Source organism: Peromyscus californicus, unplaced genomic scaffold (genome assembly GCF_007827085.1).
Source record: "Peromyscus californicus insignis strain IS unplaced genomic scaffold, ASM782708v3 Scaffold_3__1_contigs__length_106647218, whole genome shotgun sequence".
Classification (NCBI taxonomy): domain Eukaryota; kingdom Metazoa; phylum Chordata; class Mammalia; order Rodentia; family Cricetidae; genus Peromyscus; species Peromyscus californicus.
In genome coordinates this window covers 28,269,466-28,283,158 of record NW_026294551.1, presented here as the reverse complement: position 1 = coordinate 28,283,158, position 13,693 = coordinate 28,269,466, and the positions used below count along the sequence as shown (strand labels likewise).

At 56.1% G+C, this 13,693-nt stretch overlaps 1 protein-coding gene and 1 long non-coding RNA gene across 6 annotated transcripts; one reads left to right on the top strand and one right to left on the bottom strand.

Annotated features, from left to right (window-relative positions):
* Window positions 1-2,775: 2,775 nt before the first annotated feature.
* Window positions 2,776-13,612, bottom strand: Epn3 (epsin 3). 2 transcript variants are annotated; one of them, XM_052756106.1, is made up of 10 exons: window positions 12,840-13,612; window positions 9,208-9,887; window positions 8,118-8,236; window positions 7,300-7,380; window positions 6,978-7,112; window positions 6,052-6,139; window positions 5,340-5,609; window positions 5,091-5,195; window positions 4,759-4,986; window positions 2,776-4,667 (listed from the first exon to the last, which is right to left on the bottom strand). In XM_052756106.1, exons 2-10 carry the CDS (start codon window positions 9,746-9,748, stop codon window positions 4,339-4,341), a joined length of 1,896 nt encoding a protein of 631 aa, XP_052612066.1. In that variant the 5' UTR covers window positions 9,749-9,887; window positions 12,840-13,612; the 3' UTR covers window positions 2,776-4,338. The 2 variants fall into 2 exon arrangements, with proteins under 2 accessions (XP_052612066.1, XP_052612067.1); XM_052756107.1 differs by lacking the exon at window positions 7,300-7,380 and having other exon boundaries at window positions 12,840-13,606.
* Window positions 4,480-8,796, top strand: LOC128121414 (uncharacterized). 4 transcript variants are annotated; one of them, XR_008222185.1, is made up of 6 exons: window positions 4,528-4,641; window positions 5,097-5,237; window positions 6,244-6,339; window positions 7,025-7,127; window positions 7,605-7,746; window positions 8,092-8,796. It is a non-coding gene; the product is annotated as an uncharacterized LOC128121414 (long non-coding RNA). The 4 variants fall into 4 exon arrangements; XR_008222186.1 differs by having other exon boundaries at window positions 4,569-4,591; XR_008222188.1 differs by lacking the exon at window positions 5,097-5,237 and having other exon boundaries at window positions 4,480-4,591.
* Window positions 13,613-13,693: the final 81 nt, after the last annotated feature.

Sequence of the window (13,693 nt, the reverse complement as noted above, 5' to 3'; positions counted from 1 at the left end):
GCTGGATCTTAAGGAGGCATTTCCTCAGCTGAGGCTCCTTCCTCTGATGACTCTAGCTTGTGTCAAGTTGACACACAAAACCACCCAGGACATCAGGGCTGGAATTCAAGGCAGGAACCTGGAGGCAGGAACCACAGAAGAAGCCGTGAAGGAACGCTGCTTACTGGCTTGTTCTCCATAGCTTGCTCAGCCTGTGTTCTTATAGCACCCAGGACCACTGACCCAGGGGTAGCACTGCCCACAGTGATCTGGGCCCTCAAACATCAACCATCAATCAAGAAAATGCACCCCAGGCTTATCCACAAGCCACTCTGGTGGGGGTGCATTTTCTCAGTTGAGGTTCCTGCTCCCAAAATCACTCTGGTTTGTGTCAAGCTGACATAAAACTAACCATCGCAGGAGGTTAGGGAGCGGGTAGGACCAGGGAAGGGAATGAACTCTGAGAAAGGGGGGCTTGCTAGGGATGGAATCTACGATCTTGTCCATGCTCCACAGGTGACCCAGTACGGAGTCACACTTCAGGAAAGAAAGGGAGCTTTGATGACAGAAGAAGAAAGCTGTTGAAGGACTTGAATCAGAAGAGCAGCCCCTCAGGTCTGCAGTTTGCAAAGCTCCTCCAGTTCTCTCTGGTAGGGAACGCACTAGAAAGGAGAAAGGGGGGAAGGGAGGGTAGTGAGGAGGTCATGGCAGCACCCAAGGGAGACCGGAGGCTTGTCAGGGGGTGGGTCTTCTGACTTTGAAGAGAGAGGGTATCAGAGATAAGGCCTTTCTCCGAAGAGTAGGGAGCTGGAGGAGGTCATGAGGTCACTTTGGGGCCTATTGGTCCGAATGCCTTTGAGACATCCGAGTAGAAAGGAGGCGGCAAGGACTGATGGATAGAGGGGAGACTGTTGGGAGAAAGGAAGGATCGCCTATGCAGAGAGCCACTGAGGAAATAGCATATCGGGAGCAGAGAGCTCAGGCCCATATACCTTCAATGTCGACAGCATAGGCAGGCAGGGGCCCATGCATAAGCTCAGAGAGGTTTGCATCCCGGAAGCAGAGCCACAAGGATCTGAAGAGCAGCTAGGCACGGTAACACACACCTGCACATTTCAGTGCTCAGGAAGCTAAGGGAGAAGATGAGGCTGGAAGCTGAGGCAGAAGGAGCATGAGTTCAAGGCCAAACGTGAGCTGCAAGAAAAGACCTTGTCTGAAAAAGTTGGTGGTGGGGAGGGTGGGGTGGAGAGAGCACGGTGGAGGGGTGCCTCAGTCAATAAAGAGCTTGAGGACCCGAGTTCCATCCCCAGAACCCATAAAACAAACAAAACAACAACCCAAACAGTGGCATGTACTTGTGGTCTCAGCAATGGTGAGAGGGAGGTGGAGCTAGACGGATCCCTGAGTTCACGGGCCTTCTAGCCTGGTCTACTTGGCAAAGTTCCAGGCCAATAAGAAACCCTGCCTAGGGCTAGAGGGATGGCCTGATGGTTGAGAACACTGGCTGTTCTTCCAGGGGACACAGGTTCAATTCCCTGCATCCACATGGTGGCTCACAACTGTCTGTAACTTATGCGTGTGGTGCACAGACATAAGCAGCCAAAACAGCAACACACACACACACACACACACACACACACACACACACACACACACACACACACACACACACAATTAAAATAAAAAAAAACCCTGTCTCCCAAAGTGGAAGGTACCTGAGGAATGACATCTTAGGCCATCCTCTGGCCTAAGATACATATACAGGTGCCCATGTGCATACACACACACACACACACACACACACACACACACACACACACACACCTCACACATTGCAGAAGAACAGGATGAAGTGCCTAAAGAAAGCCCGGGCGGTGGTGGCGCACGCCTTTAATCCCAGCACTCGGGAGGCAGAGCCAGGCGGATCTCTATGAGTTCGAGGCCAGCCTGGACTACCAAGTGAGTTCCAGGAAAGGCGCAAAGCTACACAGAGAAACCCTGTCTCGAAAAACCAAAAAAAAAAAAAAAAAAAAAAAAAAGAAAGGACAAATGCCCCCTAGCTTTAGCAAGCTGGCCCTGGTGAGTGTTGTCCCAGGAACATCAGGCTGAGAGCAGGCAGCCCACCAGCTACGAAAGAAAGAGGGGAAGAGAATGGGTTTGATTTCAAGAGGGATGAAGCCAAGGAGGCTGTATATTGGCGAGCAGGACTTGGCTGGAAGAAAGTGATTTGAAGACCTAGAGGCCTAGAGGAGAGACAGGGTTCCTGACATGAGTCTGCGGATGAGAGCAAAAGACGTGGTGGGGTGGGGTGGGGGGAGGGGCGGGGGCGGGGGCTGCCCTATATGACACCCTTCGGGTCCAGAAGAGCAGTTCCCAAGGGAGAGCAAGAGCGCTGCCATGAGTGCTAAGGATTTGGGGTGCTGGCGGCGTGAAGATGGATGAGAGGCCCGAATCAGGGAGTTAATATGGAACTGGGGTGAGAGCTGAGCCATGGGGAAAGAATGCTGGGAATGGGGAGTGCCCCAGACAGGGCAGAGCAGAGTGCCAGCCTTGGGGAGGAAGGTGAGCTTAGCAGCTTTAGGAAGCAAGGCCACCAACCTGTTCTTCGGGGCTCTGGGGGTGGAGGGGCAGAGGTATGGGGGGGGGTGGCAGAAGCCTGGGGCCAAGAAGCATTGAACCTTCTGGGTTTGGGTGGGGCAGAAGCCAGAAGAGGAGGAATAGTCACTGGCCTGGGAGCATCTGCATAGCAAACGCACAAGGAAGGATCTCTGGCAAGTAAGGAAACAGAGGCAGAGACACAGAGAGGTGAAGTCATTTACTCAGGAGTGCCTAACCACTTATTACCAAGCGATTATCATTAAGTTCAGCCCTGGAGCAGAGTTTGGCAGACCCAGCTGACTTCCAAGCAGCTGCTCCTGCCCTTCCTCCCTTCCCAGCAGAATAGCTCCTGCCCATGTACCTAGGAGGGACAGTGATACTGTGCCACCTCCACCAACGGTGGTGCTTCAGGCTGAGGAAGTCCACATGGGCTCTGTGACCCCAAAGAGAGTGGGGCCAGCACCAGGCTGCCTGCCAGGCCAGACCCTGAGTCCTGAGTACACATGGATAACATGGCAACCCCCAAGGGCAGAGAATCCCAGGACCTGCCTCTCTTTGGTTTCCTAAATGCTGCAACAACAACCCTCCAGAGGGCCAGACCTCTGGTGATCAAGGTGGCTCCCTTCAGCCCTGGAGAAATGGCGGGGGCAGAGTTGGGTTTAAGACGAAGTCAGACATAAGAGAAGGGGGCTTCCTGTGGCTGCCTATGCTGCAGCCACATCCAGTGTTAGTGGGACATCTACCTTGCTGCCCTCCTAGCTCCTGGGAGATGTGGGTTCAGGCCTCCTTGGTTCCCTCTAGGTGAGCCCAGCATTTTGTCCAAGACAGTCAGTCAATGTTTGCTGAATTAAATCTGGTCCAGCTCAGAGAGCCAGCCTGTCTGACTCTGAATTCCAGCCCCATGTCACTCCAGCTTCGTGACTCTGAGCATGCCACTGAATCTCTCTCTCTCAAAGCCTCAGTTGGCTATTATTAAACAGGAGTAGTTAGAAAGACCTGTGCCACCTCACTTGGGAGGGTTGGGCCCTTAGTTTATTGTTCTCCTGTCCTTGCCTTAAAAAAAAAAAAAAAAGAAAGAAAGAAAAAGAAAAGCAATTGAGCCCAGGCTGGCCTTGAACCCAGGATCCTCTTGCCTCAGCCTCCTTAAGTGCTGGGATTACAGGTATGTGTCATCATATCCATCCAACTCTGTTTTGAAATTCTTAACCCAGTTTTGGACAAGGAGCACTGCATGTTTAGCTTGGGTAGGGCCCTACAAACGCTGAAGTCCTGAGTAACAGTAAAACTGCGGAGGCTCCTTGCAATACGATTACATGAAATTCTCTGCCTAAGGTACATAGCGCATCAAAGAATGAGCAAAGGCTGTTACCCCTTACTATTCGGAGTATCCCGTGTGTGATAGTGAATGAAAGCCTGAATGAGTGAGAGCATAGGGAAGGAAGGCACCAGGCCGACATGAGATGGGAATTGGGGGTTGAGAGGGCTCTGAGGGAATTCAGACTGTCAAGTAGTTTCCGCCTTAGCTGGTAATCAGTGCTGTGGTCCGGACCCAGCTGCCACACCCCTCAAAAAGTCCACTTGGTAAGAGCTGAAGACGTAGATTCCAGTCTTTATTAGGCGGGTGTAGTCTTCGTTCCCTGGATGTGGTCAGTCCCTAGCTCGTTCAGCATCGGTCAGGGGTCCACAGAGGCCTGGATCAACGCTCAACCTGCACGACCGCCCTCGAGGAGGCGGGGCCTCGCGCGCAGGCGCCGAAGCGTCTCAGAGGAAGGGGTTGGTGCCAGCCTGCGGGGGCAGCGGCCCCGCCGGGCCGGACGTGGGCAGCAGCGGCTGAGGCAGGCTCGCGGGCGGCGGGGCGAAGGCTCCGGCTTGCGGGAAGACGCTGACCGAGGCGGGGAGGGTCGCTCCGACCGGCACGCTACTGAGCGGGAGGGGCAGGGAGGCGCTGTAGGTCATGGAGCCCAAGGGCGCCCCGACGGGTCCCCCCGGCGGCAGTCCCAGCGCGGGCGAGCCGGTGCGCATCTGGTTCAGGGTCGGCCTGCCTTGCTCGCCCGAGCCAAACGGGTTAGTGGGGGACGGAGCACCCAGACCTGCGGGCGAGAGAACAGAGGATAAGGGCTTTGCCACGGCGGAAGTGGCGAGGCCCAACGGGGTCCCAGACGCCTGGCCAGGGCGTTCTACCTGTCAGGAAGGGGTTCCGGGTCCTTGCAGCCAGGGGTGCCTTGACTAGTGAGTCCAAGTTGACCAAAGAAGAGGCAGAGGGGCCCAGGAAGGACTCCGGAGTCCGGCAGGGGCGCGCCTCCTTTCCTGGCTGCAGCGCCTCCCCCAGCACACCCAGGTCAAGGGCTTCAGAGTCCTTCATGCCATTTTGCTTGCAGCTGGGGCTTGCGTCTCCAAATGGGTCTAGCTCTGAAAGAATGGGGATCAGTTCGGTGGTGGCGAAGGAAGAGGGCGGAGGCGCCCCTGGAGTCCCCCCTAAACCAAATAGCTGTAGCCCCTGGCCTCTTGCTCACCCACAGGGCTGCTGGACTTCCCCGTGGCCAGGGCCTGGCTGTCCTTGGGCTCTGTGGATTCTAGAGGTTTGGCAAATGGATCGAAGGATGGGGCACCACCTAGAGCTAGCCAGGAGAAAGAGGGAAATGGAGTGAACTAGAAGAAAGGTACGGTCTGGGATATGGCCTTCTCACCATAGACTGTCCTCGGTATTGGAGGGCAGGGGACCCAGAAGTCCCCAGCTTCTCACTCATGTGCCTTCCACTTACCAGAGGTGTCAGAGGTCTCCACAGAGCCCCCCCAAGGGTCTGTTCCAGTGCTGGGGAGTTTGTGGTTGGGGGAGCTTGGTGCCCAGGGGTCTGAGATGGGGGGTCCGGCAGGGAGCACTGGGGTCCTGCCCCAGGGCTCAGAGGAGGAAAGAGTAGGAAGCAAATCCCAAGGCTGGCTTCGGGACAAGGCATTTCCAGAGGGAACTGGAGACCAGGGGTCTGCAGAAGGTCCCCAGGAAGAGCCACTTGGCTCAGTGTTCGGCCTGAGACCTGGAAAGGAGAGGGAGCTAGAACAGATATTATCTCAACACTCCCCCACCCTTTGTCCAGGGCCCTTCCCATTTGCCCAGCCTAGGCTGGGTGGCGTGGTACCCACTTCACAAGTGGGATGCTAACTTGGGAGCGAGCTGCTCTCTCGAGCCCATGTTTAACAAATAAACCTAGGAACTTGGACCCCCAAACCTGGGAGTATTGGCCTTGTCAGGGCTTGGCTAGCCAGTGAGGGCAGCTAGGCCTTCTGCTGAGCTTCCCGGGAGCTAAGATCTGCAGATACGCTCCCCTGGCCCTTATGGCAAGACCCTATTCTAGAGGCAGCACAGTGACCCTGGAGAGGAGGTGATTTGCCAGTGGCTGGAAGGAAGGGACTCTTCAGAGGCCAGCCTTGGGGTGCGGGTGCGCGGGGTGGGGGGCCCTTGAAGTGCTGTGTGCCCACCTGGGATGTCCCATGGGTCAGCAGAGCAGTGTGTGGAAGGCAGGGCTGGGGCAGGTGCGAAGATGTCGGCCAAGTCCAGGATGGAGGACTGTGGAGGAGAGAGGCAACCATGGCTCAGAGGTGGGTGGGGCGCAGAGGGAGGGGAGGCCTGACCAGAAGCCAGCTCATTCCCCTCCTTTCTTCACTCCACAGGCATCTTTTAATGACCCCTCACCTCTGATCAGCACTTCCCATTTATAAAACGTTTCCTCACCCATGAAGTGTCCCATTTCATAACGTCGCTGTGAGGTAGGTAATGTACCTATTTTACAGATGAACCAACTAGTTGAAGCCCAGAGAGGGGAAATAATTTGTCTGGAGTTACATAGTCAGAGAGAAGCTGAGCTGGGTTAGATCCCAGGCCAGCAGAAAGGGGGAGTCAAGACAGATGATTTTTTTTTTTCTTTTGAGTCTACTTCTCTAGCCCAGTACCCAAGAGAAACTGGCCACCACAGACAAGGAGAGGAAGAAGAGAGAGGCTCCCCAGGGACAGAATGAATAGCCTGGGAAGGTTATCTTGTTTTCAGTGGCCACCTGCTCCCCTTCTCAGGGAACCTGAGATATTTTCAGCACCATGTGCTTGAACCAGCCCCTAGTCCAGACCCACAGTATCACATGATCCTACAGTATGAGAGTTGGAACTGTCCAAAACACCCACTGTGCAAAAAGGGAAACTGAGACCAGTAAGAATGTCCCAAGTCATTAAGTGGCAGGAAGCCCAAGGAGTCTCCATCATGATCCTGATATGCCACCTCACGTCAACTCTGTCACCAGCCCCTGCGGAGCGCCACACCTTCATTTCCCACTTGGTGCATGCAGCGAGCTCCGCTCTGCGCACTGCACAGACGCCAACGCCGTTAGCCCGCTCTCCTCAGCCCACTGTCTACCTGGCTCGTTTTCAGCTTCTCCTCCTCCTTTCTCTCTTCTCTCCCAGGCTCTCTGTCCCGTCGACGTCGGCCAGCAGGTTCTGCGCCGCCGCCGTTGGCCATTGGAGAGTCACCGTCCTTCCAGGACCTGGCCCCCTGCAGAAGGGACAGGTAGGGCATGAGCAGGTGCCTGGGCTCAGCAGAGAGCAGGTGGGAGGCACCCACGTTAGCGCAGCACAGAGAAGCTGATTAGTGAGTGCCCCTGGATCCGCCACCAATGCCTTCACCAGCACCAAGTCGTGGTCGGCACCTGTGGCCCAGGTGACTCTGCCCCCTGTACTACCTTCTCATGCTCCTGCCGGCTCAGGCTCAGAGCCAGCTGCAGCTGAAGGTCCTCATCCCTGTGGGAGGCTGGGGGCACTGGCTGTGAGGGAGGAAGAGAGGCGTGAACTTGACCCGGCGGCGTTCCCCACCCCGGGGCCGGAGGGCCAACACAGTCCTGCCGTGATGGAGACAGAGATGCCCCTTGCTCCAGGGGATGGGCTTTGAAAGAGTGGCTGTGCCCCTGCCTGGGCCTGGGATGCAGCTTAAGAATCAGCCTCCCTAGTCGAGGCTAGTGAGCACCCAACTGCTTTTTTTGCTCCTTAGCCACCCTCTGCAGTCTCAGGTCTCACCTATCTTGTTCTTCTGGGTACCCTGAGGACGTCTCTAGCCCACCCACGACGTAAGAGGCATAAATGTTTCCTGCCTGGTCGCCAGGATCCACAGAGATAATGGCAAAGATGATGAGGTATCAGAGGTGTTGTCCCTGTCCTTCCAAAGGACGGCTGGCGGGAGGGAGCAGTAGTCCCAGAGTTTTCTCAGAGTGTGTTCTCAGCACACACCTCTCCCGAACCACAAAGAGAGAGCAGACCCCTAAGGTGCACCACAGACCCCACCCCCACCCCCCAGCTACACGCGCCCTCTTCTGAGCCCTGCCCGAGAACACCGAAAGTCGGAGTCCATGACAGGGACAGATCAGGAACATCGGCATATGCCCTTGTGCTGTCTTGGGAGCTCGAGTGGGTCTCCGGGTCCAGGGTGGAGGGCCCAGGTGGAGGCTAGTGAGTACCAGAGCCCTTTCCTTCCTCCACAGGCATCCTGTCCAGACCCAAGTCTCACCTTTTCAGCCTCCTCACGGCTCATGGCCAGGGCCAGCTGCAGCTGCAGTTCTTCTTCTCCGGATGTCTGGGGCCGGGCCTGCTCCAGGTCTGAGGCATAGCGTGGGGACGAGGATGCAGCTGCAACAAGTGTGGTTCCCGTGAGCACACCGGTCCTCACGGTCCCCACACTCCTTTGCCTGCCAGGAAGCTGGGGCTCACAGAGAGGGAGCCAAAGGAGACTGGCTATTCAGGCTCCAGGGAGCCAGGCAGTGCACTGGGCACCCCTTGTGGATTCTCCACTGCACTGCTAAGGCAGATGCCAGGGTCACCTTGGCAGGGAGTAGACAGTGCAGGGGGTGCCTGGCCACTTAGGGCCCTAAGTCAGAACCTAATGCAGGTCCCTGACATCAGCTCTTGAACTCTTCCAATGGGACCCTAGCCTGCTTGGGGCCACGGGGATTAAGAGGAAGGGATCTGCCAATCAAACAAAATCACAGCCTCGGAGCCCCAAGCAGGCCATCATGGGCTTTATGGAGGAGGGCCGTTCTGGTATTCCTAAGGTCACAAAGGCCTCCACCACTGTGGCAAGCCATCAGGAAGGATGTTTCATCATCAGCCACCCTTGTTTTCAAGGACAATACTCTTGAGTGGTGGGGATTTACAGAATGTCAGATGTCTGAGTAAAAGGGTCAAGGGCATTCTCGGGCCTTGTCTCATTCAGTTCTCAGATCAAACAATAGAGGGAGGTAAGTGTACCTCTGTTTTACAAAGAGCTGGTTGCCCAAGCCACGCAGCTTGGAAGGAACAGAATGAATGGTATGCAACTCCAGAGGCTGCATTTCGACTTCCATGCCGCCCTCTCAACAGCTAACTAATAACAAGGACAAGCAATTGATAATGTCATTATTTCATCTGAATTGCAGAGCACCTACTATGTGCAAGCATGGTGCTTTTCACATTACGTTCTTTATCTGGATGGGTCCTCCCAGCCTCCTTTCTGGGGTAGGAACTATCTCTCATTCATGGCTGCTGGCTGCAGAGTCAGGACTGTGGCTGGGCTACCACCACCATCACCACCCTCTCCAGCCATACCATTAGGGTCTACTCACAGGTGTAGGAGGAGGGGGATCCCCGAGATCTTCGGCTGAAGCCCAGCTGCCCACTGCCAATGCTCATGCCTTCCAGGGCCATTCTCTCTTTGGTCTTGAGGGCGTGGGTCCGCTCTTGCCGCAGACGCTCCTCGTCCTTGAGCAGGGCCATCACCTGTTTGACCTTCTCACGGACATTGACGCCTTGGTCCTTGCCATCGCGGTCAATGTACTGGAAGTCCTTGAGTGTCTGGATGGTGTAGAGGTTCTCACGGCACTGGTGGGCCACACGCTCTGAGCCCGTCTTGAGTAGGTAGTCCAACAGTGTCAGAGCCTTGTATACATGTCGCCAGTTCTTCCCGCTATCATTGAGCCGCCGCCACAGCATGCCCATAACCTCAGCAAAGGCCACTGTGTTGAAGGTCAAGTCAGCGATCTCTGACATGAGGGAGCTGGGTGGGCCCCAGGGGTCATTGCTGGTGGCCTCGCGCACCTTGATCTCAGCCTCCGAGTAGTTGTGAACAATGTTCTTCACCTGGCGTCGGAGCGCAGAGGTTGTCATGGTTGGGGACTTGGAGGTGGGCAGCCCCCACCCCCGCCGGAGGTAGAGGGCTGAGGGCCACCGTCTTGAGGTCACTGTCTCGAAGGATGGGCCGCCGTGCTTTCAGCAGGGCGGCTGCGTCCGTGGGTTCCACATGGGGCTGAGGAAAAGAGGACCTGGGACTCAGGATCGGTGGCTTCCTCACCGTTCATTCACTCACCAAGTAGGACCTGGCCGGAGTGTCCCTGCTGCCAGGAATGGCTTTGGCCAACACTTACTTTTATTTTTGTTACTGTGCTCACTGCTCAATGGACCCTGTTTGTTTGGCATGCTTGTCCATACGACCACCAGACCAAGATGTTGAGATGCCTATCTCTAGCCACATAGGGGGACAGTGGGGCTCAGAGAATGAGTCCATGATTATTCCTCTGACATCACAGAGCTGGTAAGTGGGGGCAGTCCTCCCTCCACCTGAATGTGTGGCTTCAAGGATCATAAAGTGACCACCAGGAATGTCAGTTTCCCGCCTCACTCACGCTTGTGTCCTCCTCCTCCTCTGTTTGTGCCGCAACCTTTCCAGTTCAGCCCTTCACTCTTTCCTCTCAGACGGCCATTTTTCATAATTTAATTCACTCAACACCCATTTCCTGGGGGTCTTCCCCAAGCCCCGCGATATGCTTGTAGAACAACACCCACATCTAAGTGGAAGGATCCGCCGACCACAGCCCGCCGTGGGCATGCTCAGAGGTAAAGAAGGCACAAGCAAAGAGACTAGTGGGCCACTTCCTAGAGGAGGTGGCGCTAAGTTAGGGACACAGAGAGAAGGGTGAGGAGATGGAGGGAAGTGAGGAATCTGTGAGCCTGAGGGGTGCACCTGCTGGCCTCTGCCACACACGCACAGGAGTGCTGTGACCCGCCTGTGTCAAAGGGCATGTAGGTGGCAGGGCTGAGATGGACACCACCTGTTTCCTTGAGACTAATTCAATACTTATCGTCAACGTCACCTAGTTTGTTAATTAATCCATCTAATTGTCTCAGAACCACCTTTTCAGCCAGAATGGAAGTTCCCTGAGGGCAGGGACAGTCCAAGCAAACTACCAAGGCCTTCGGCACACAGAAGACCTCTGATAGTCCCATAGACGCAGATTCAGAGGGACGGTCGGCCACATGTCTTTCCACAGCCTCGGGAGGCAGAAGAGTCCCCCAAGGCCTTGCCAGAAACCCAAAATAGGAGCCTCCTGCTATCATGGCACTAATATAGTTTTACACAGGAATACATGTGTACACACACACACACACACACACACACACACACACACACACGGAGAGAAGCTGGGTCAGCAGAACCTCCACTTTCTCCATGAACGCCCCCCACCACCATGGAGATCACACCTCCCCAGATCACCCTCCGGCCTGACCTCAGCTGTCCCAGCCTCCTGAGAGGTGGGGGTAGGAGTTGCGGTATAGGAAGTTTGTCCTTCCAGCACCCACAAGTGAATAACTGGCTCACTTCAAAGTACCCACAGGCCTTGGCAGGTCCCAATCTTGGGCTGAAGGATGGGAGTCTGTGGAAATTGGACCCCCTGGCCCGTAGTGCTGCCTACCTTATGTCTTTCTGTCCAGCTGGCCTTCTGTGGGAATGCCACAGCCACAACTTGTTTAATTCCTGCCCTCCCCCTCACTAGTGACTCAGACCTGTATTCACCTCCCCAGTGGGAGGGCGGGCTGGCAGTGGCAGTCAAGATGGGAATAATTGTGCCCGAAGCCCGCCCTGGTGTACATGCTCCTCCCTGCTGGCTGCTGGAATTGGCAGAACCAGTCAGAGCAGACATCCTGACTCCACCAGAGCCCTACCTGGGCCTGGCTTCCTAGGCCTTCCTACTTTGCCAGGGTGGGTACAACCAGCCTCCACAGGAAGGGAGGGACCCTCTATGTAGGTCCCATGACCCTCCATGGGCTTTCCTCTCAGGAACAAGGTGGACATTGCTTGCACACCTTTGCTGGAGCTGGGGAAAGGAAGGGACCGGAAACAAAAGGAGGTGCCTGAACCTCCACCCAGCCATTCCTCTACTCTCATGGAGTTTAACACAGTAGGGACACAGTAAGGAGCAAGAGGGGCAGGGTGAGGTCCCAGAGCATGCACGAAGCTGAGGCTGAGAGGAAAGGAAGGCCGGAGGAGCGGCTGGGAGCCCTGCCAGCGGTGTTACAAGCAGAAGGTTTTATCGAACACAATATGCCCAGGAATAAAAAGGGAGTGAAACACAAACCCAGCTGCCGATAAGACGGTGCTGCAGCGGCAGCCCCGGGCAGCGGGTATGGAATTACTGCAGTGACCTTGAGCCAGACCCTGCCAGGTGGAGGGAAGGACACTGAGAAGCCAGAAGCTGGGGAGGCCACTTCAGAGATGGAAAGAAAGCAGGAGGGTACTAGCAGAGAGGGAGCATAGGCTGGTCTGGGGGTGGGGGCATAGAGTAGAGACTCCCTCCTCCACACGGGTCCCCAAGGAGGAATTGGAGTGGTGGAACTTCTCAGGACACAAGTCCAGAAGGGTGCCAGGGTGGGGGATGGAGAAATTCCTAAAAGTCAGCAGTGAGGAAGCAGATGGCATCCCCAGGGTGGAGGTTCAGAGAGATGGAAGGAACCAATCACATGCACGAATTTGCCAAAGTATGTGCGCACCTCCACCAGCCAGCACCCCTCCCCATCTTCTGTCCCCATCAAGCCCAGAGTGAGCAATGGGGGAGTGGCAATATCCTTCCTGCTGCTAGAGGGATGTGGGACTGGATGGTAGCTAACCTTAGGCTGTCTGGCTTCATCAGATCTGAGTTGGCTGTGTCCTGGGGAGCACTGGAGTGGACTAAGGGGGCATCCTGAGGTTAGCGGTGTAAATACAGAGATATGCAGGATCTGAGGGAAATGCTACCAAGAACCTCTGGATGGTCCTACGTCCCTGTCCCTTTCCGGAGGGACCAGGAAGGTAGAGGGGGTTGCAGGTAAGAAGCCTCCAGGTCCCCCACAGTCCTGCCTTTCCTGGGAGAGAGACTTAAGTCCTGAGCCCACTCTAGCCCCCGCTCTCATGCAGGGCACCACCGCGGCGCGGGAGGGAGCTTACCTCCAGTGTGGGCTCCCTCGCCCCAGCCCCAGCAGGCTCTGCAGTGACCCTCTGACTTGCAGGGTATGGCACAGCCTCAGGAGCAGCTCCAGAGCCATCCACCATAGACCCTGGTCTCGGGAGCCCCACCCTCGACCGAGAGGCACAGGGCCCTCTGAAGGACAGCAGGGTCCCTCAGCGGGTTGGAGCTCAGCCTCTGGCGGCTGCCTCTCCGACTCCTGCCGGCCAGCAGTCTCGGGAGGAAAGTTGTTCAGCTGGCCAGGCAGGTCTGCCTCAGCAGTAACAGGACACAGGATGACGGGCGGGCGGGCGTGTTTAACCCCTTCCTGCTGTCTGCCGGGCGGTGCCTCCAGGGGAGGAGGCCTGCTTGTTTGTCTGCCCGTGACCTCAGGGGTACAGACCTGGAGCTGACCCACTCCCACCCTGCAGGGAGTTAACCTTTCCACTACCTCCTCAGCTAGAAGGGGAATGGGGTAGGGGTGGAGGCAACTCCAATACCACCACCACGCCCTACCCCTCCTAGTCAGGGCGACAGTAAAACAGAGGGCAGAACACCCCCTGGGGTTTGTCTTTTCCTGCTCCCAGCTGGCTTCCCCTTGCTACCCACAAGGGTCCTGAGGACTCTGTCTCTCCAACTCTGGAAGGGCCCTGCCGGCTCTGAAACTCCTTCTTCCACATCTCACCTGGAGAGTGCTGAAGGCTCATGAGGTCAGTATGAATCCCACAGGATTTGGCTACTCCCAAACTACCGGCTGCCCTTAATCCTCCATTGCTCCTAGAGACCCCCCCCCAGCCCACAAGCTGTTTACAGTTGTTACAACAGAAGCCCCGGGATGACCTGAGCAGGTATTGCC